Source organism: Anabrus simplex, chromosome 7 (assembly GCF_040414725.1).
Source record: "Anabrus simplex isolate iqAnaSimp1 chromosome 7, ASM4041472v1, whole genome shotgun sequence".
Taxonomy (NCBI): Eukaryota; Metazoa; Arthropoda; class Insecta; order Orthoptera; family Tettigoniidae; genus Anabrus; species Anabrus simplex.
Window position 1 is genome coordinate 196,166,336 of NC_090271.1, and position 22,426 is coordinate 196,188,761.

At 39.4% G+C, this 22,426-nt stretch overlaps 1 protein-coding gene across 1 annotated transcript in view; it reads left to right on the plus strand.

Moving 5' to 3' along the window:
• Positions 1-829: 829 nt before the first annotated feature.
• The window catches only part of LOC137501484 (ras-related and estrogen-regulated growth inhibitor-like protein), a 50,751-nt gene continuing 29,154 nt past the window's right edge, over positions 830-22,426 (plus strand). Inside the window, exons 1-2 of the mRNA XM_068228521.1 lie at positions 830-938; positions 15,349-15,456. Coding sequence (XP_068084622.1) covers positions 15,378-15,456 — 79 coding nt within the window. The 5' untranslated portion in view covers positions 830-938; positions 15,349-15,377. The remainder of the gene's footprint in view (positions 939-15,348; positions 15,457-22,426) is intronic.

Genomic DNA, 22,426 nt, shown 5'->3' on the forward strand with positions numbered 1-22,426 from the left:
TCGTAAACCATAGGTTTATGCGCACCGATTGTGTCTTTATATAATTCTCCTTTCTTTTCCTGCCTAAACATTATTCGTGAGTAGCTCAACCATAACTTAATATCATTATAATACATTTTTCTGAATATATCAGTCGTTCTCAGATTAAGCGTAAAATAATGATCATTTGTAGCAAGTTGTTTGGAAAACAAATGCATTTTAAACAATTTTCTTCAATAAATATCGATTTCTAAATGCCTCTAAAAATTTGTAACCAAAAAATTAAAAACTGCGCAAGCATTTACGGACTTATTTGGCTGTATATAAGTTCAGATATAAAAAGCAGAAATATATTTGAACGTAATATTAAGTTAAATAACAAGTATAATTTTCACCTCTGCATTTAACTCTTGCTCGCGAAGTAAAAACAAATATTTGAAAAATGCATGAGCAATATTTACTGCAACCGATGACGTATTTCAGGAAGCGTACATGACTTCAAAATAGTAGGAAATCCAACCCTTAATTTTCATGCGAAGAGAATATTCTAGTGGAATAGAACCAGATAAGCATTACTAAAAAACGTCATCACTAATACAGCACAAAATGTGTTAAGAAACCAGTGCCGGTTGTTGTGATCTGATGTAGACAGTGTTCTTTTGCGGCGGAGAGTCCCGTGTGATGCCAACTACAGACCCACCAGGGGCTGACTAAGGAATGCTACATTCAACGAAGTTCCACGAGAGGCGCCACGTGCCATAGCGTCGAGACGTCCTGCGCCGAGCCGCGTCTCCATGGCGACCAAAAGTGATAAAGAGCAAGCGAGTGTCAAGCCAGTCATCAGTGCAGTGGTAGCCAGAGGCAAGAGAGCAACAGGCTTCGAGAGTTTTTATAAACTCTACTTCGCTCATCCTCCAAGTGCTAACTCAGCCGGATAACCGTGTCTATTCTCTGTGCAGGTAAGGAGTCATATCTTCAATTATAATACAGTATAACATCGGTTTAATGAAGGACACAAACCAAACAAGAATTCAAATCTCCTTTGTTTACTAATAACATAATCACCAAAGCACATATTTTGCCGAATTAACAACAGATTCTTTCTTATCTAATAAGGTATTGAAAACACCTGGATTAATTTGACGCTTATAAGTTTCATAAATATTGACTTGAAATTCTCTTCATCAGCTTCTTCTTTCACAAATTTCGAAGTTACAATTACATTTAAATAATTCCTGAGCTTTGTGATTATGAACATAACACAACGGATGGAAACGTGTATATTGGACCTGTTTACTATTCAAGAGTAAAAAATCGATCAGTACATAACTTAAACACAAGTCAAATATTAAATAAAGTAAAAATGAAATTGCTATATGTTGCGACTTTAGTGGAATTTACCTTACGAAATGTTGGAAGTTAATATGTATGTATTCAGTAACAAATGCAATTAATGTCTATTTATTGCGTTTGATGTTTGTGCGATATTTCCATAGACGATTCTTTAAACCAGAAACTACGGAAAATAAGAAATGTATATTATAATTTTTCATTTGGTTTGTACCTTCATTAAATCCAAGACATGTGTGAAAGTGAGAGTAGTCTTTCATTCATTGATAGAATGTAGTATTTTGTGGTACACGATTCTGTTTTTGCCCTTGAGTTCATGTTTGATTGGAAAATAGGAAGGAAAAGTATCTTAGTGTGTGTACACTAGTAGAATGTAACAAAATTTATTAAAAGTGAACTTTTCCCACAGGATTGAGTGTTCCGTAAGCAATAAGCATATCAATCCACAAAAAATGATAATATTTTAATTTATTAGCATAAGAAGTTAATTCACAAAATATCTGTTACGTGAAATATTTCTCAGATTTGATATATTTTAAGTTCCTTTCTTTAACGTTATTATTGCTAGCAAGTGTCAAACGAACAGAACATAAATTCCCCAGTCTGTCAACAATAGAAACATTTAAGTTTTACAGTGTTCAGCTCTTGAGATTAAGTTCTGCGATAAACTATACTCTCGTAATATATACCACTGAAATGCGAAGTTCTTTCAAATGCATTAGATTATTTAACTCATATTCTCCTATATGCTTTACTACTACATGTCTAACTACTAATAATCTTTACGACTTAATATTTAAAAACCGTCAAACACAGAGTAACTGCGTTTTATTTACAATATAATGACACGGAAAACAAAAATGATCAAATTGTTTATTGTACAAATTAAAGACATTGATACAAATTGTTTACAATTTATTATTATTATTATTATTATTATTATTATTATTATTATTATTATTATTATTATTATTATTATTAACACGTATGTCAGAAAACTTTGTATTTAGTCCTTTTTAAGTATTATGTGGTGAATTGCCTAGGTAAAATAATTAAACGAATTTGCAAATTTTCACCGATTGAGGACTTTGTAATTTTATAGCACCGGTCGCGCTGGACATTCTATTATAGACTGAAAATTACTTATTTTGTTTGTGTTGCAGTTACTTGTGTTTCATTTAGACTTTAGGAATAACTTCGTCATTAGAAGGTTACCTGTGTGAATGAATTTTGATAATTTGTTATTATGGTATACGTGTTGTGTTGCATGTAAACTCTATTAATAACGACAATGGTAGTCATATGATGTTTTTAATACACAAAATATGTTTACTTAGATATTATCCTAAATTTAGCATAAGATGTTACATCTCTAGGGGCCATACATTTCAATTATTAAACGCATCCATACAGGTGCTACAAAGAGATAAACATTAGTGATCGTGATTTTTCAATGAAAATGAAAAATAGGACGACATTTAGGAATCAGCTGGATCAGACTCCAGTTTACAATCATTCACTGAAACAAGATTAAATATTTTTTTAAACTGTAACTTTAACCTGATATCTTCATATTATTTCTTGTTCTAAATACTGTACTATACATAAACTCTCTCCGTCTCAAGTTATAATTTATAAATTTATGGCGACTATAATCAATAGCTGATAAACTTTCCCCGTCAGAACTAGCCAACTTAATTATAATTTCTAAACAATGTCATTCTCTCTTAAATGAAAATTATTCCTCTCATAGTTGAAGAGCAGTGCAGTTCCGTCTTCATTGTATCATGTATTCAGTATTTTTAAATATGAGGTGAACTCTCAGTAACCTTTTTTACAATAGCACTTCATCAATATTCAAAGTTCAGCAAAAGCACCACATCAGAAAGAACGATGAATTTACTCTCAAATAGAGTTGATTGTGGCCGCAAAGAAATTCATTTTCGCTCTACAGCCGATCAGCTCTTAGGTAATTTTACAACTATGTGTACATCAATGATTGTATTTGCAACTGCATGAGAGAGAATGACTGCATTGTTTCATTTGTTGTTCCTTTAACTACTCTGCCTTAAGAACACTACAACTGATCTAAATGATAACGGCAGCGACCATCATGTAAATAATAATAATAATAATAATAATAATAATAATAATAATAATAATAATAATAATAATAATAATAATACTTACAATTTGCTATACGTCACAACGACACAGATAATTATTATAGTGACGTTGGGATAGGAAAGGTCTAAGAGTGGGAAGGAAGCGTACGTGGCCTTACTTACGGATACAAATCAAGTATTTGCCTGGTGTGAAAATGGAAAACCATGGAAACGATCTTCAGGATTGCCGACAGTGGGATTCGAACCCGCTATCTCCCGAATGCAAGCTGACAGGTAACACAGGCTCAGCGAGTAGGAAATAATATGTTGAGTTCATCATCCTGTCTTTGGCCATGATGAACTGGAAGGCACTGGAATATGAGCGACGGTTGTAACATCATTACCTATGCAGCCTGTCTCTGTGACGAATGATGTAATAGGTGTGGCTTGTAGGGTCGATTAGTCTCTTGATTTCAGTCGGCTTGGCAGACTGATACAATTAATAGCACCTTCTGGCTGAGTGAAGAAAGCAACAGGAAACTACATAACTTCTCCTTTTCCTAGTATGCCTCTGAAGTGGCGACGGGCCTTTCTATGTCAGATGATGGTGGAGATAAAGTGGAACCGACTACCCTTCGGACTGAGATCTCAACTCACATACATACATACATACATACATACATACATACATACATACATACATACATACATACATACATACATACATACATGCGGTACATATGTACATACACACATACGGTGCATTCATACAGTACATAGATATATATACCTATATATATAAAACGTACATATACAAAGATACCATGGCGATAATAATAATAATAATAATAATAATAATAATAATAATAACTATACAGTTTCAGGGCCAAAACAACAATTTAAAACTCTTCTTAGAACATGAAACTTATTTAATGAATAATTAATTTGCATGACTCCATTATACTCTAAATAAACTGCCATTATATTAGGCCGTTTTCAGTACATATAGTCAGTCATCTCCACACAGACCATGAAGGCCCTTGGTGGGGTGGAATGTAAAGGCTTCCGCTGTCCGTAACCTCGGCACTTAATGGGGTAGGGTGCTAAGCTGTATGCCCGGCCGCCTTTACACCCAGAAATTAACCTGGTACTCATTTTTGGTGTAGGCTGAGTGAACCTCAGGTCCATGTACACCTCCGGAAGTGTAAATCACATGTAGTACATACAAAAATTAAATATTCATTGAACTGGCTCACAATGAGCGACATGCGTGCACTCTACATTTGTGCTGGCAATACTGCCAGACCCGTAGCTCTATCAAAAGGGCGACTAGGTCATCATTGGTCATCTGGGAATAGCATCCGACGCGAAATCAGGAGGTTGTGAGTTCGGATCCTACCGGTGTACGGTTAGACATTTTTTGTTCTGTACTTAACACCTTTTGGTATGTGCTGTACTGAAAACGTCTTAATACGATGGAAGTTTATTTCGAATAAGTTCTTTAAATTCCAGACATATTCAGAAGTAGTATATACTCTTTATTTTCTGCGTCGACATTATTCCTTTTTTTTTATAAGAACATCGGAAGTTGAGTACATTTTGGCCGTATTTTCTATCACAATAAGTTTTTTTAACAATTGGCTTTACGTCGCACCGAACAGATAGGTCTCATAGCGACGAAGAGAGAGGAAAGGAGTGGGAAGGAAGCGGCCGTGGCCTTAATTAAGGTAAAACCCCAGCATTTCCTGATGTGAAAATGCGAAATAACGGAAAACGATCTTCAGGGCTGCTGACAGTAGGGTTCGAACCCAAGATATCCCGGATGCAGGCTCACAGCCACGCGCCCCTAACTTGCCCGGTGTCTATCACAATAAACGAAGTCTGTTATAAGTGACATGGACACCATGGAAACAATGCAGATTACATATTACGAAGCCCTGGAGACACAGGAGACTGAGACATAGTCATTGACAAATAACTCAATTCTGATATGAGCGAGAGGAAAAGGAAAATTTCTATCACGAATGCTACCGAAGACAGGGCGAAATACAGTCGGGAAGATGTAAGGAAAGAATTAAAATGAATAGGTTAGAGAATAATGAACTGTGATATTTTAATATATTAGTTAAGTAGATGATTGAAGTAAGATCTACCAATCAATCAATCAATCAATCAGTCAGTGATCTGCATTTAGGACTTCCACCCAGATGACAGATTCCCTATCAGTTGTTTACCTAGCTTTTTCTCAAATGTTTTCAACGAACTTGTCGAACATTAACGTTTTCAACGAACTTGTCGAACATTAACCTTAGTAATTTAATTATTTGATTTATTCCAGTCCCTTACTCGTCGTCCTATACATGGATATTTTCCCCAATTTGTCCTCTTGAATTCCAACTTTATCTTGATATTGTAATGACATAGTTGTGTAAATATACCTGCCTTTAGTTAGCATCTGAATGCGGGGAAATGGTGATAATAATGAAAACAATTTAAGCTACTTCCGTCAATTAAGTATTGTGTATGATTATATTCTTAGTATATGGTGTACATTATATGAATGGATCTGTTAATTGATCTACTCTCGGGTCACGCTCGCTTACCGTGATACGTATAATGAGCCATCTGGTAATTAGAACATATTCCAACAACTCCACACCCATTCCAGATACTCCCTCTTTGTATGTTATGGCTCATTCATATGCTTGTCCTTCTAGATCTGAATTCTTATATTCAGATTAAATATACTCCAGCGGAGTGACCAGTTCTTGGCAAAGGGGTAGATGTTCCTCTTTTGTACAGTATATAAGAAATTAATCTCGTAACCCCATGATTCTACAGCTTTGATGAGCCTTGGCTTACCGGGTTCGATTTCCGATCCTTTTTCGTGCTTGAACTTATTATTTTTACCCCTTAGGGGATGGTACCTGCCACCTACTTGTCCCCTTCTCCATTCTCATCGTTTTATGGTTCCTGAGATGTAATGAGTAAGTAGTTTTACATATTCCTGGGTCTGAGGGCTAGTTCGTTGTCCACTCAGCCTACATGAGAACAGCTGAAGAGTTATCTGGCGGTGAGGTAGCGACACCGGTCTAGGAAGCCAATAATGACTGCTGAGAGAATTCGTCTTGCTGATCACGCATCACCTAGTAAACTTAACACGTAGGCTGAGAGGACCTCCAACCAGCCCTCAGATGCAGGTAAACACCCCATACATGGCCCGGAATCAAATCCGGTGCCTCCGGGTAAGAGACAGGCACGCTACCCCTACACCGCAGAGCTGGCGTATTTCGTTCCCTAACGGAAAAAAAAAAAACTTACTTTTATGGTAACCTGCTGCCAACACACGCTATCAAGCGGCATAAAAATTAACTATAAGAACAACCTACAACGTATCGCCACGAAACATAGCCAATTTTTAGTGTTTTCACTTCTTATTTTCACCCTTTAGGTGATGTTACTTGCCATCTATTCTCCCCCCGGATCCATGGCTAGCGTACTAGCCTTAGATGACAGGGGTCCTTGGTTCGATTCCTGGCAGGGTCGGGAATTTTAACCATAATTTGTTAATTCCGCTGGCACAGGGGCTGGTTTTGTGTGTCGTCTTCATCATCATTTCATCATTCATCACGACACGCAATTCACCTGTTCAGAACAGCCTGCAACATATCGCCACGAAACTTTGCCAATTTTTCGTGCTTTTATTTCTTATTTTCACCCCTTAGATGATGATTTTTGCCATCTCTCCCCCCTCTCATTGCTTTACAGTCCGTCTCCATGGGTAGCGTGCTGGCCTTGGGTCTCAGGGGCCCTGGGTTCGATTCCCGGCAGGGTCGGGAATTTTAACTATAATTTGTTAATTCCTCTGGCACGGGGGCTGGGTGTATGTGTCGTCTTCATCATCATTTCATCCTCATCACGACGCGCAGGTCAGCTGTGGGCGTCAATTCAAAGGGCCTGCATCTGACGAACCGAACTCGTCCTTGGACACTCCCGGCACTAAAAGTCATACGCCATTTCATTTCATCGCTTTGGGAATTCCAGAGACGTGATGAGTGTGCAGTTGTGTATATTATATTGTATATATACAATATATATTATATATAATAAAAGGGGAATTGATTACATCATATTTCATCTTTAAGCAATGCAGGTGTAATTTTCCTCTCTCATTTCTCTCTATGACACATACATTATATAAGGGGCTCATAAGCTCCTGAATGTAGTGTGCGGCAATAATTTTGCGAAGTATAAATATTTTATTAATTGGATCAGTTAATCATGGCAGTTGTTTTTGAATTCTGATGTCGCAGCCCGGCGACCAGTTGGCGCCGCAATGCAGGGTGGGGGTGTCGCAACTTCAGCGTCGTCAATTCCTAAACATAAGAAAGATATACTGGCCATACCACATGTGGTCCTCCCAACGGCGCCATTCATGGTCACTAGACAGAACGATGTTCAGCTACCCAATACGACAAGTCAATGAAGAATATTGCTTCGGTGTGAACATGGCTAACGATGCTAATGAAAAAATTGAGGTAGACACTAACATTTAATTACGCCATACACAATATTAGAAGTAGGCCTACTTATTAAACCTTGACTCGATGTGCAGACTAATAATATTCACTTCTTTCCACCACTGATCTTGAAGGCCAGTCTTTGTTTCGTCTTTAAACTGCCGAACACCGTAAAACAACGCCTCATAAATTTTACAGCTCCATGTACCATTCACCCCAGTCCACTATTAAGAAGTTCAACTACTACATGTACTCTTTCTTGTATGATAGCCTATTTAGGGATATTTATAAATACTTTTTCTTAGATCACTTCGGAAAATGTTAGGATTGTCTGTATATTAAACTTCATTTTTTGCGAGTTGCTTTACATCACACCGACACAGATAGGTCTTATGGCGACGATGGGACAGGAAAGGGATAGGAGTGGGAAGGAAGCCACCGTGGTCTTAATTAAGGTACAGCCTCAGCATTTGCTTGGTGTGAAAATGGGAAACCACGGAAAACCATCATCAGGTCTGCCGACAGTGAGATTCGAACTCACTATCTCCCGAATACTGGATACTGGCCTCACTTCAGCGACTGCAGATAGCGAGCTCGGTGTATTAAACTTTAAAGAACATACAAGAATAAAAGAGCTTAATGATTTATTGATATTGTGTACATAGTTAAAAGGAGGATCGTTACGTAGATTAGTAAATTATTCCTGAATAAGGTTCATAGACTCTATAGTAACTTCTGGTAGAAGGTTGTTATTTAATGTTTCACCAATAAATACAGGTTGTAAAAGGCGCCAGGGTGTCTGAATATTTTTCCGCAGGAGCTTGTAAGAGGGATGCCTAACCAAGGTGGCAAAAGGCAATGTTGCTTTCACTCGGAAGGACATCGGTTCGAAACCCTCCATTCTCCACTGCTGGAGAAACACTTAACTGCAGGGTTCATTCAACCTACAAATCGATACTTTAGTTCCTGGAACGTGCGGTCCGGCATAAAGGTGACCACTCATTCCAGTCATTGCTAGACTCGAGATTACGGATAGTAGAAGCCTTCACCTTCCACTCCTCCAAAGGCCTTCGTGGCCAGCACGAATAGGGTTCTGATTTTAACTTTAAATCTTTATCGTTCTGGAATCCTACGGCATGGAGGAGTCGAATGTAAATACCACTAACCCCGTTTTCCCGGGAACGTAAGGTCAATAAATTGCAGATTGAGGTTGGCTAACACATTAGTATATGTGACAGATAACCAGTAATATTTCTATGATCTCCAATATAATCGATGATGCAGACCTAATGGTAGAAGTGCAATTGTTTTCTTCCCATGCTGAGTATCTCAAATGGTATAAGTTCTGGCCTTCTAAGCCCAAGTTGACGGGTTTGATACCAGCTCAATCCTGCAGTATTTGAATGTGCACATATACTGTACTCCAGCTTCGTTTCGGTAGATTTACTGGCATGTAAAAGAACTCCAACCGGTCAAAATTTCAGCACCTCGGTGACTCCGAAGCCGTAAACGTTGTTAATGGAAAACAAAATCAATAACATGTTTACTAGAGTTGTTTTGAATACGTACGTATAAACCTAAATACACTTTAAAAGGTCTGATCATTCTTCCCTCTACCTGACAATCCAACACAGCTCTATAACAGGTTGATGGATTACATTATACTAAGCCTATAACGATCCTGGATGACAATAAGGTATGATAATACACACCTACCACTGGACAGTCTGTAGAGCAATCTCATACCTCCCAAGTGTCAACAGGTAACAGCTCCTAGTTCACATCAGACACGCCCATACATGATATCCAAGTGCTTGAGAAGCAGGTCAAAAGGCCAGAGTTCGTCTGCTTTGTCCAGTAGTAATTATAGGTCTTCTCTAGCCAGCGAGCCTCTATGTTTAGGGAGCTGATACTTCCGCATTCCAATAAAGACCAAGCTCAAAGCCACCCTTGTGCCATTGCATGTGTATATGTGTGCGAAAATCCTCTACACCATTAACGAGGAAGAGAAACAGAAGATGTGGCACAGTAGGTACACACGGTGAACAGAAAGACACAGGGAAATTGTATTGATTGGTTAAAACAAGAGCACGTCTTGTCCCCAGAAGAACATCTGTATAATTAGGTCATGACCGTCACTTTTCTCTTCTTTTTGGAATAATTGATGAGGATGATATCGGTTTTGATTCACTCCCTGCCTTAAGATTTCAATGGTATGAGAAAATCAATTAATATGAACCTACCTCAAGAACTCGAAGTACTTAGAAACGAGATTTCGACTTCTGGAGAAGTTTACTCAACCTACAACAGGTTAATTCCTCGGCGGGCAAAGACGGCGGAGAATAGAGCTAATATTTTATCTCACCAAACCTTCCATTCCTCGATGGTCCATCGTGGCTTTCACAAAGTAGGCTTTGATTTGCTGACATCATAGTTAACAAAAATTCAAAACAAATAAAGAAGGGAATGATTCAATCTTTTTAGGTTCTTAGGCTGCATCAGTTGCCTGTACGAACTTTATGTCCATCAAAGGCTCTCTAGACCTACATTTCTCTTGTGTTTCAATTTGACGTTGGCAATCGTTGGAAAAGTCTGAAGTTCATCACAGCAAGCTTTAAATTGCACACAACATCACAGGTCTCACACCATAATACCACCTCTTAAATAATTGCTGCCAACATTGGGCGTGGTCAAGATTTGGATGTGTTGCCACGCGCTGTTGGTGGGGGGATAAGGGAATGGAGGAGCGGAAAGGAACTGGCCACCCTACCGTACGTAAACACCGGCTCAGGCACACCTCTGCGGAGGTTCGGACCTGCTTTCGGGCAGAATACACCCTTACCTTACATAAACTACCTCATCTGGGATTGAACCTGCGAATGTGGGATCACGATTCAGGCACTCTACCACTGACACACAACAGAAGAGAGTATAAATGATACACCTTATATCAATACAAATTATGTTGTTAATACAAAATCACAACATTTTATTAGGGACCGGTTTCGATGTCTTTGGACATCATCCTCAGCCATAACAGGTTAGATGAACAATACAGAATATAAAACATTAATAATGAGATAATATAAAATAATATAAAATAAAATATTAATGGTTTATATTCTGTATTGTAAGATATATATCTTTGTTCATTTAACCTGTTATGGCTGAGGATGATGTCCAAAGACATCGAAACCGGTCCCTAATAAAAATGTTGTGATTTTGTATTAACAACATAATTTGTATTGATATAAGGTGGATCATTTATACTATCTTCTGTTGTGTGTTAATCTCATTTCAATACGGACCAAATATGAAGTTTTTAACATTAGACTCTACCATTGATTCACTGAGTAAAATCTGCGCAGAATTAGCCTACATTTGTTGACAGTCTTAACAAGTGAGATAAGGAAGGACGTAATCAAAGGCTATATATTGTTATGTATTTATAATGTATAGTTGCCAGGCGATCTCCTCTGTTACAGTATTACGTATTCTGGTATCTCCCTAGTAACTTAGCCTAACCTCGGCTACATAGCAACTGTTAATTACCCGACGTGAACGCCTCATTGACACCACACTGACCACGGAAATTGCCTCTCCATCGCGTGTTCAGCACATTTCCACAGGAGATGTGATAATGTATTTTATACTGTGGTATGTTTAACATCTATTACCCTGCTCTTTTAGCTCGCAATTAAAACTTCATGATACAGAGGGAGATCCTGTGGGTGGATCCGTAAGACAGTTTCAATCCGGAAGAGAACAGGGTAGCCTTGTTCTAAATGAGTCACATAGCCAGTTTATTCTCAATGTAGCTCCTACTTTACAGAACACGTAACCATTAAGTCATAATCAAAATATTATCAGGAAAGAGAGTACAGTAGTATGGCTTGCAACTAACATAGCAGATAGCTTAAACACCAAAACAATACGCGAGGTCACTTCACTTGCTGCTCGTGCTTATGAGCCTCAGCAGTTCATAAACAATGTCATGTCGGATTGAATTCCTTCCGCATTACAATCGCGTGTCACTAATTGCTGCCTTTTAAGCTAATGGCGGCCTGTACACCACTTAAAAATAAATTCTACTGATATTAGACCTGACAAACCAAATGTTCATCAAACACCGCATTCTATTAGTAAATCATAACTATTTTTGCTAGTGGTTATACCTTCTACTAACTCTTCAGATTTGCAGTGACGATGGGATGGAAGAGGGCAAATACTGGGTAGATAAAGCCTCAGTATTTGCCTGGTGTGAGAATGGGAAACAACCAAAAACCATTTTCAGGACTTTCAATGGCAGGGGCCAATGGCCGTAGCCGTGTTGAAACACCGGATCCAGTGAGATCTCCGAAGTTAAGCAACATTGGGCGTGGTCAATATTTGGATGGGTGTCCACGCGCTGTTGGTGGGGGGGAGGCGGTAAGGGAATGGAGGAGCGGAAAGGAACTGGCCACCCTACCGCACGTAAACTCCGGCTCAGGCACACCTCTGTGGAGGTTCGGACCTGCCTTCAGGCAGAATACACCCTTACCTTACCAATGGCAGGGTTCGAACCTATCATCTCCTGAATGCATGTTTACAGCAACCTTACCAATATCGCGCAGGAAACTCGCTCGATTATAATCAATAATCAATAATCATACGGATTCAGCTACCCTATGCAGGTATATCTTTGATGTGACGTCATTTGGATTCTCAGCCAGTCAATTTCAACGTTTTGTTTTATTTCACCAGATAGCAGACAAACCAGAAAATTAATCGGCGACGTACTGCTGAGTTTGAACTAATTTTTAGGGGGCGCGAGTGATAGCCGAGTAACTTTGTCGCTGAATTCTCACCAAGGTTGCCGCCGTTCGAATCTTAGCCAGTGCATGCGGGAATTGTGAAATTAAAGTCATATTACCTGTGGTTCGGATTCCACATAAAACTACAGGTCCTTGGCTATGATCACGATATCAACATTTAAGTAAGCTTCCTTACTTGATCCCAGCTTTCTTTCCTAATTTAATCCCCAAATAATAAAAAAGACACACCAGCACATATACCATCGTAGATATACTATAATGGGTAAACACAGTACAAACAAAATGTTGAAAAATACATATAAGGCACTTTCTGTCCGCCGGTACAGGCTGCTATAAGGGGAAATCTTCCAGGGCTTTCAGTTTGGCAGCGTAGGTTGGCGATCACGGGTCTCCTTTCCGAGTGTGTTATTGCTTCTACTTACGTGCGCAAGGCACCTCACCTTTAAACTTCCTATCAGACTTATCTTGGCATACTCTTTTCCTCTTCCGACGCAAGCGATTTTACTAGCCTAATTTTCACACCCTTCCATTTCTTTGGCTAATAGCTTAATTCTTCGATGGATCGAACTTTTTCAATATTTTTTCTTTGATTAGTATTTGGACAGTTTTACTCCCTTGTGAAACAATAATCAACACCACTCATCAAACACCAACATACTAGGTAAGGCGGACTGTTGATCACGACGTCTCAAAGTCCATTAGAGGCAACAACAATAACAACAACAACAGCACAAGTGGTGCCACGTGTCACCGAGTAAAGATGAACAGTTTACTTTTCTTCCTTGAGGTGTGTTTATGATCGAACATGATCCACAGCTCCCTAAAGCGAAGAGATTGAGGAAAGAAACACGCCTGGCCTACGTGCAGAACTCGTGTTGTTTACAAATGTACGTAAACCGATGGCGTACTCTTTCCAGCTTTACGGCGCCGGTCTGTGTTTGACATTATCCCACAACGGAAAGCTTCCCTCAACTGCTAACGGTACTCAAAGAGGAATGGCGATGCGAAGGTGTAAGGAAATAACTCCTATCAAACATCCAATACAGTTCGACATAACAGTCATTGATTTAAATAGATTTTTCTCCGAAACATTAATTGACATCGTTGCAAGTCGCTAGATAGAGTTCAGTTGAGACATACCAGTTCCATAGACGTTTTGATAGCAATCTCGCTACGAAGCTAAACAGGAAAGGAACATTAGGCTCGTTGACCTGATGAATGAACAAAGGTGAGTGAATAAGTCAATTGTTAGTCAACAAGTAATAACTACAAGCAATTGCAGGTTTAGCGCTGAAGAAACATTATTCACAAAAACAAAATGAGTACAGTGTTATTCTGAGGACCTGCGTCTTGATGTATACACAAAGTAGCCTATCGAGAATCTTCTGGCATTGTGGCATATGCAACCCATTCATCATGCAAAGAGGATTGCTGCCCAGCCAGGAAAATGTTCATATACTGTAATTACTGTGTCAGCGTAACGACCTAGTGCATTTTGTTGATCGATTCTACTGTCAATAATATCCGGCTGGAATCAAGAGGCTGAATGACTCACTTTCCAGCTCTCACTCCAGGATCAAAATCCTTGGACGTGGCAGGAATCGAAGCCGAGATCTCAGAATACACACTACCATTAAATCACAGGGCTCGCGCACATTCTCTCTTGAAATAAGGATACTGTAAACACATCAGGAATTATACAAAATATTATAAGGCTATAACTTGTCAAAAGTATACATCTCTCCACTTTCCAGTCAAGTTCTAAATCATTGAGCTTGTGAGAGAACATATTTCATTTTACGTTTCTAACTAACTTTCCTTTTTCTCTTCCAATTTTTACAAAATTGAATAATAATACAAGTAAATAGCAGTGTGAAGCAAAATAAAGTTGTTATTTTGATTAGTACATCGACATACGTTTATTTAAATTAAATAAATAGGAAACACTTCGTTTTTTGGTGTATGCACATTTTACAAGCTCTTTTCAGATATTATCGCTTCTTAAAACCATCATAATTCATGTTCCTAGAAACAAACATTGGCTGATGACCTCGCTGTCTTGCCTCTGAAAAAGCTATTATTACTCAGAAAGGAATCTGCAATTAGAACTGGAAGTCGTGGGCTATAATTGTTGTTGTTTTCTGCAAAACTACAGGATTATCACATCGTCTTAATGTTAACCATAGAAGTGAACATTTCTGATCCTTCGAAAAACAAAGGCATCGTCCGCAGAAAGGGAAGAAGTAGAAATAGTTGGAAACAGAAGGACTCGCTAGGAATTGGAAAACGGGTAGTACTGGGATGTGGAGAGGACAATACTTGACCAAGGGAGGTCTGATAGGAAAGAAGTCTGGCAAAGTAAGTTGATACTGCGCCAGACTCAGCTCCTCCCCGAGGTCCCTACTGTAGACAGATAAGCTGTGAGCCAGTTTAGGGATGTGTTGACGAGCATTTACAGGAATACCATTCTTCCCTTGCTTCCGACATGAGATACGGAATACAGGTCCATAATTAATCCCATAGTATAAACGTCTGTGGTCTGTAATCTCTACACGTAATTTGTCTGTTCTTGTGTTTCAGATTATTTCAGTTTGGTGTGGTCGTACATCATGAAGACCGAGGAGAAGAATACCAACATACCGCGCGTGCGTATTGCGGTGCTTGGCAAGATCAACGTGGGGAAGTCCGGTGAGTACAATGAACCGCACTCCATTATTTGGCATTCCAGAAGTGCAAGCTGCTTTTAGAAAACATATTAATTTTAATATATTAGAATTCCATAGAATGAGATCTGAAAATTATTTTCCTTTTCTCCGTTAAAAGGAGGGACTGCCTGGCCGAGGCAGTAAAGGCGTGCTCGGTTCACCAGGAAGGACGTGGGTTCGAATCCCCGTCAGGAAGTCGTAAGAAACGAGATTTCCACTTCCGGAGGTGCATATGGCCCTGAGGTTCACTCAGCCTACACAAAAAATGAGTACCAGGTTAATGCCTGGGGGCAAAGGCGGTCAGGCGTAGAGCTAACCACCCTACCCCATCACGTGCCGAGGTTAACAATGGTGGAAGCCTTTATTTTCCACTCCTCCAAGGGCCTTCATGGCCTTTAAAAGCGCTGTGCAAGCAACTTTATTTCGCAAACAATAGAAGCTCTCATAGTTCAATACACCCCGAATTTACAGGCCTATCGAGAACTTCAGAAAGTACTTCAGTTACGTATAAATGAACTAAACTCTCTTTAGGCTTGTATCTAACGTATTTGGTAGGATTATTGTAACGGTGGTAAATGCATAAGACCACGCTGACACTCCGAACAAAAAGACCGAAGGCAATGTGATGATGTAGCAGCAAAAGCATTGCTCTTTTGAGTCACTGCGGCATGAACGCCTCCAGAAATAGCAAGCTGACACGGCGCCGTCTTGTAGGTGGTAACTAAGCTTGGACTTGGGACTGACTGCACTAGCATCGCCGGTCAAGCCGTGAAATTAGTTCACTGCGAACAAGATCTCCAGATTATTCTCAATGGCTTAGTTTGTTCTGGAGGGAAGGTCAGGAAACTCCAGTCGTCATAAGAACGTCAGCTGACGTACGTACCACGACATGGTGGCTCCGAGCCACTGTATTCAATTTAGTAAAGGCATCTCACATAAGAAGTTGCTGTGAGAACGATACAACACTGATCTCTGCTCGAAGAATGTTTCCTATTACCACCGCTCTTGTAATTCTTGTCTGTACGGAGTTTAAAATAAAGTATGTTCTAAACTTAATAGACATGATGAGCTGTAGTTCTTTCCAAAAAGCAAAATTTCTATATTTCTATATTTCTATAGTCACGAGCTGACACAAGTGGGTGTATGTTTGTTCATAATACACATCTTCATTTACATCACATCACTAACCATCACACAAGCAAGCAATAGTCAATACAACCCTCGGCATAGGGTTGGGATAGGAAGGGTCTCCGGCCGCAAAACCTAGGCTTAATCCACATCTAACTTAAAGTAATTGAGAAATGCTTAGAAAAGATAAGTAGAAGGTATAAACCGCACCTGTGACAAACACAGATTTTTTATTTAACATTCACGTGATGCTATACAAATATAAGGAGAAGGGAAAGAAGAAGGAGTAAAAAAATGACGGAAAGGTGTCCATTATGAAGAGATGAATAGTAAATTAAAAATTAAATAAATGGAAGACGATGGTATACCTATGGAGGAAATGAACTCGAATAATGAGGGTATGAGGATCAGAAGTAAGCCTAGGAGACGATGATTAGAGGCAGTCTTCAATGATTTCAGGGTAAAAAGCGTAAATCTACAAGATATCACAGAGCTAGCTGAAGGTTGCGGAGGCGCATAATTCATTCGCAGAGGCTTACTGACTGAACGCTGAAAGGCGGAATGGATATGAATGACCATAGACCGAGCAAATTGCTGATTCTTCAGACTTCGTGTCAGGAAGTGTACCAGAGATCATTACGTGTTGTAGCAGTATTTTCACACATTAGTCTATCATAACCTGTCGGAGACGGTTACGGCAGGTTGTCGTCGGTATGTGTGGGACTACGACAGATACCAGTTATCACTTGTTTTCTTTATCAGAACAGGGATGCCCCGCTAGAAGTGCGAGAGGATAGAGTTTGCAGTACAGATACAGATAATATGAGGGACGTATTTTGATATTAGATTTGTGTTGATTAGTCGTGCACATATGGAGGACTAAACATTATCACGATTAGCGACAGAAGTTTTATGTTATAAACGATGACAGCTATTATTGTTCTGTTCCCTTTAAAGCTTTGTGGAAACATGAGTTCTTACCATTTTAATAATAAGATTATTGGAATAATTCTTCGTAAAATCTACTTATTTTAACACACATTGCTGTAAAAGTAAATAATATCTATATAGATGAAAGTTTATATTATGTGCTGTGATAAATTTTGGCTTCCACCCTGATACGGTTTTACTCTCGTCTGACCAGCATTATTCCAAATAGCTGCTGATCAGATATCCTAATAAGAACCTTTGATTAAATCTTCTTTTATTTTCAAACAAATAAAATACACAAACACACACTAGTATGCGTATCAAAATAGGGCAGAACGCAAAATAAATAGCTGGCCTGGTTACTACTGTCTGGGTCTCTCGGTATTTAGTGAAACAAAGAAACAAATGAAATTCCATCATAATATCACCAAGAGGTGAAATATATGGCGGCAATGGGTCATCATAATCTTATGGTAGTTCATTATAAATATATCGAAGATGTTAGCACCCTTGTATCACGCAGTTACCCTAATAGTGGTGTAAAAGGGTTGTAACTATTATTACAAAAGGCAGAAGACAAGCATGTTTGGTCACTTTAAAAAGCAGTGGTCATCATCATCAAATGGTTTGTGCATTTTTAGGTTCCTCTCTGCTGTTAATGTAAATCTACAGTAATATGTATAGTCCTGAAGTTGTTACCTGTGTTTTATCCGCAGATTTAGGAACATCTTAGTCCTACGAGTTCCATTCAATGTATCAGTTAAAGACAGAACATATCATGACAAAACAGAATGGAAAGGTGCTGAAAGTTGCCTATTTTATGACTTGTAATATCAGTTAAATTGTCCGGCTCCATAGCTAAATGGTTAGCGTGCTGGTCTTTGGTCACAAGAGTCCCGGGTTCGATTCCTGGCAGGGTCGGGAATTTTAACCATCAATGGTTAATTTCGCTGGCACGGGGCTGGGTTTGTGTCGGCTTCATCATAATTTCATCCTCATCATGACGCGCAGGTCGCCTACGGGGGTCAAATAAAAAGACCTGCACCTGGCGAGCGGAACTTATCCTCGGGCACTCCCGGCACTAAAAACCATACGCCATTTCATTTTTTTTCAGTTAAATTACTAGAGCCCTATCAGATAGTTAAGAAGACTGAAGCACAGAGTGGTTCCTCATGCTACATATGTATGATTACATCCTAAACAGCAGTTTGTGTCTGAGTCATACGCTAAATTGAAGTATAAAAATATTTCCTGCCTTCTGTGAGTGTTGATGATTGTTGCTTTAGTGGCCTAGCATCTGCATAACGGGCGTCTTTTTTCTTTGTATATTTAATTAACTCCTGTATGATGTCCCAAGGTCCCATGTGCCCATATATTTCCAGGCTGAATAGCAGTGTATTTAGAATTTCATGAAACATTGCCTTAAATACTACTTCCGTTTAAATCTTCTCACATTCAGTCATTAATTTCCCTTTCTTGATCCCTGAAGAAGTTAGCTACAGAAATGGTACACGTGCTACGCTTGTCACTCAGTGCTAAATTCCGTCTGAAATGCTTGGCATGCTGTCGCTGTCAAGGTGGTTAACGTACCGAGGTGTACCTGGGTGAGTCGGCGGACATGAATAACGCAGAATAAAACTGGGGCAGATAGTTGGCAAAATATCCTCCATACGCTACCCACATCGTTCATAATCTACTTTCAGAACAGACGTATTTGTACTGAGTTTCCAAAAACATTCTTAGCCTGAAAACAAAGTTACCCCTTTCATTGCAAATGTATCAATGTACCTTGATGACAACCAGATTACGTGGGGTTTATTTTAACACCCAACGGCCGTAGCCGTATTGAAACACCGGATCCCGTGAGATCTCAGAAGTTAAGCAACATTTGGCATGGTCGAGATATGGATGGGTTGCCACGCGCTGTTGGTGGGCGTAAGGGAATGGAGTAGCGGAAAGGAACTGGCCACCCTACCGTACGTAAACTCCGGCTCAGGCACACCTCCGCGGAGGTTCGGACCTGCCTTCGAGCATAATACACCCTTACCTCACCTTACTATTTTAACACCATCTTCCCACATTTATATGGGAACAGGGCAACACCCCAGAACGTGATAACCAAGTAGCACTGGTTTCTTACCAAGGCAGTTCGAATTCCCAGTAATGCGTGCGGTATTTTTTAAATGAGAGGTCACGTCCCAGCGGTTTGCATCCTACGTAAGACTAGAGGACCCATCGCTATGATCATGGTATGTTCTTTTAGGGATCACCTTGTCTCTTAACAATTTGACTGCTGGCACGTTAACGTTTCCTGAACACTTCTGTTTTATTTCAAACATATAAATATTTTATAAGTGATGACTTACTTAACCGAAAAATAACTATTAATGTGAAGGAATGTATAATCAGTTCCACCATTAACAACACGGCATGAAATGAAATGAAGTTCTTTGAATGGATCCACTTGTTCCGGACCCTGCAAGGTCAGGAAGCTATGAAAATAAACTGGATAGAGCCTGCTGATCTCCCGAAGGCTGTCTACCTCTCAACATGCTCCTCTTCAAGCTGCGGCACCCTACAGAGACATAACGCGTTCGATCCTTCCTCGACTCCCCGAGCTGAACTTCCTACTACATTACCAACGATCTAGGTCAAGGCAAGGAAACAACTGAGCAGAACAGTGCCGGTGTCTAATGAAGATCTATTGCCGACTGATTGACTTCTTCATACATATCATTAACGATGCTACAAGTAAAACTGGTTGCGTATAAAAATTGGGCACTCGGAGGATCGAACCCTGGCCCAATCAGTTGCTCCTTTTCGATGAAACTATTCAAGGATTTCGATGAAGCAGATGAAGGGAAGTTAAGCATGTATTATTATTATTATTATTATTATTATTATTATTATTATTATTATTATTATTATTATTATTATTATTATTATTATTCAGAAGCCTTCGTGGCTCAGGCGGCAGCGCACCGGCCTCTTACCGCTGGGTTCCGTGGTTCAAATCCCAGTCACTCCATGTGAGATTCTGGACAAAGTGGAGCCGGGACAGGTCTTTCTCCGGGCACTCCGGTTTTACCTGTCATCTTTCATTGCAGAAACACTCTCCAGTATACTCTGACAGACATTAAGCATTGCTCCAGATGAGTGCGACAGGGTTTGGGAGCCGGCACGATTCCTATCCTCGCCGCTAGATGGGGGCTTCATTCATTATATTTCTGACCCTGTCGAATGTATGGAAACAGGCTGGGGATTTCGGTTCATTCTTGTACACGGTTGAGAGATGTAGGTTAATTTTCTTCTGACGTACAGCTTGAAGTAGGGTGTACTATATTGATTGCCGTAAGTCATTTAAACCAGGACCTCAATCAGAAAAGATGAGAAGTGAGAGAGTGTCTGTTCAAAAGATGCTATTCCTCTTCCAAATATAAATCATTATTTCGCCCAAGTGCATTACTTTAGTTAAATATTATCGATTGCCGTGAGCAATCCGGAGTAGAAAGATGTAATTCCTTAAAATTTGTACCAAACCCGGCCATGGGTACGGTCCAAGTGCCTTTTATTTTACGCTTCGTGCGTTTTTCCCACAACTTTCCTAAGCACCTTTTGAACTAACGCTCCTTAATTATAAACATGTACTGACAAACACAAAACATGACGTCAAAAAATATGAAAGAAGGTAGGTTGATTCTTTGGTACTGGGTCCCAACATAAATAATATAATTAATTTTTTTGGAGATGGAACTTTTGCAAAGAAATATTTATCTCTTTCATCATCTCTTCATAAATAGTTCCACCGGTTGGAAACGGCACTATACTTCATTGTATGTCTATAAATTATGGGTTCGTTGTCATCTAAGAGCACTAGATTTAGAGTATCATACGAAGAGATTTTCAGTTAAGTCTCAGTTGTGTATCAGCTAATGCATTCCCGTACCTGCTGTGTTATTGCAAAGTCCACCTGACATAATATATACAATCTATTTCTGAGCAGTCTTTTAATGCTCTGCTAAAGATAACTCAGTCAATACACATTCCATTACTACTACAACATCTCCTTTATGATAATATCTTAAAATTTTATCCCTCATGCTTCAGTCGCACAAAGTAGTTGAACTTATTTATCTTAGAGACATGCAATATTCTTGACCCCGCGTATTTATAGAAGTAGAATCTCTTTGATAAATTGATGTTGTTATAAAATGTGAGATAGCGTTTGTGATATATTTACTTAGTCCAAGACTGGCACAGGTATATCAGGAATGAATATGAGTCACTTTCAAAGAATCTCCCATGATTAAAACAAGCAAACTCATTCTTTTATGTGGCTGATAATAATGGCGTGTGGCCTCGGAAGAGACCTGGTTCAGGTCTTTCGAGATGACGCCGTATAAACGACCTGCGCGTTTGTGAGGCTCGGGCCCTACCTTTGATGAATTCTAATGCTGAAAACAGCAAACACATCCAGTTCTCGAGCCAATGGAATTAACCAGTGAAGGTTAAAATACCCGACCCGGCTGGGAATCGAACCCGGAACCTTCTGGATCAAAGGCAAGACCGCTAATCATCTGTCCATGGAGCCGGACTATGTGACTGGTGATACTATGATTGTCAGGCCAAGGCCTACTATCAGCTACTGTGCCACGAATTGCATACCTCCGATTTTACTGTACATGGAATTCCAACCACAGGGACATGATTTTTTCAATTCAAAAATCCCACGTCTTCCCCGAGATTCGAACCGCGGGCACTTGGGCGAGAAGCTAGTGATAATGTCACTCGGCTCTATCGCCCTCTTTAGTCGATCAAATACAATTTATAATATCGAAACCTTCCTATATAAGAGCTGAAATAAATAGTTATTAAACACATATTTCATTCAATCG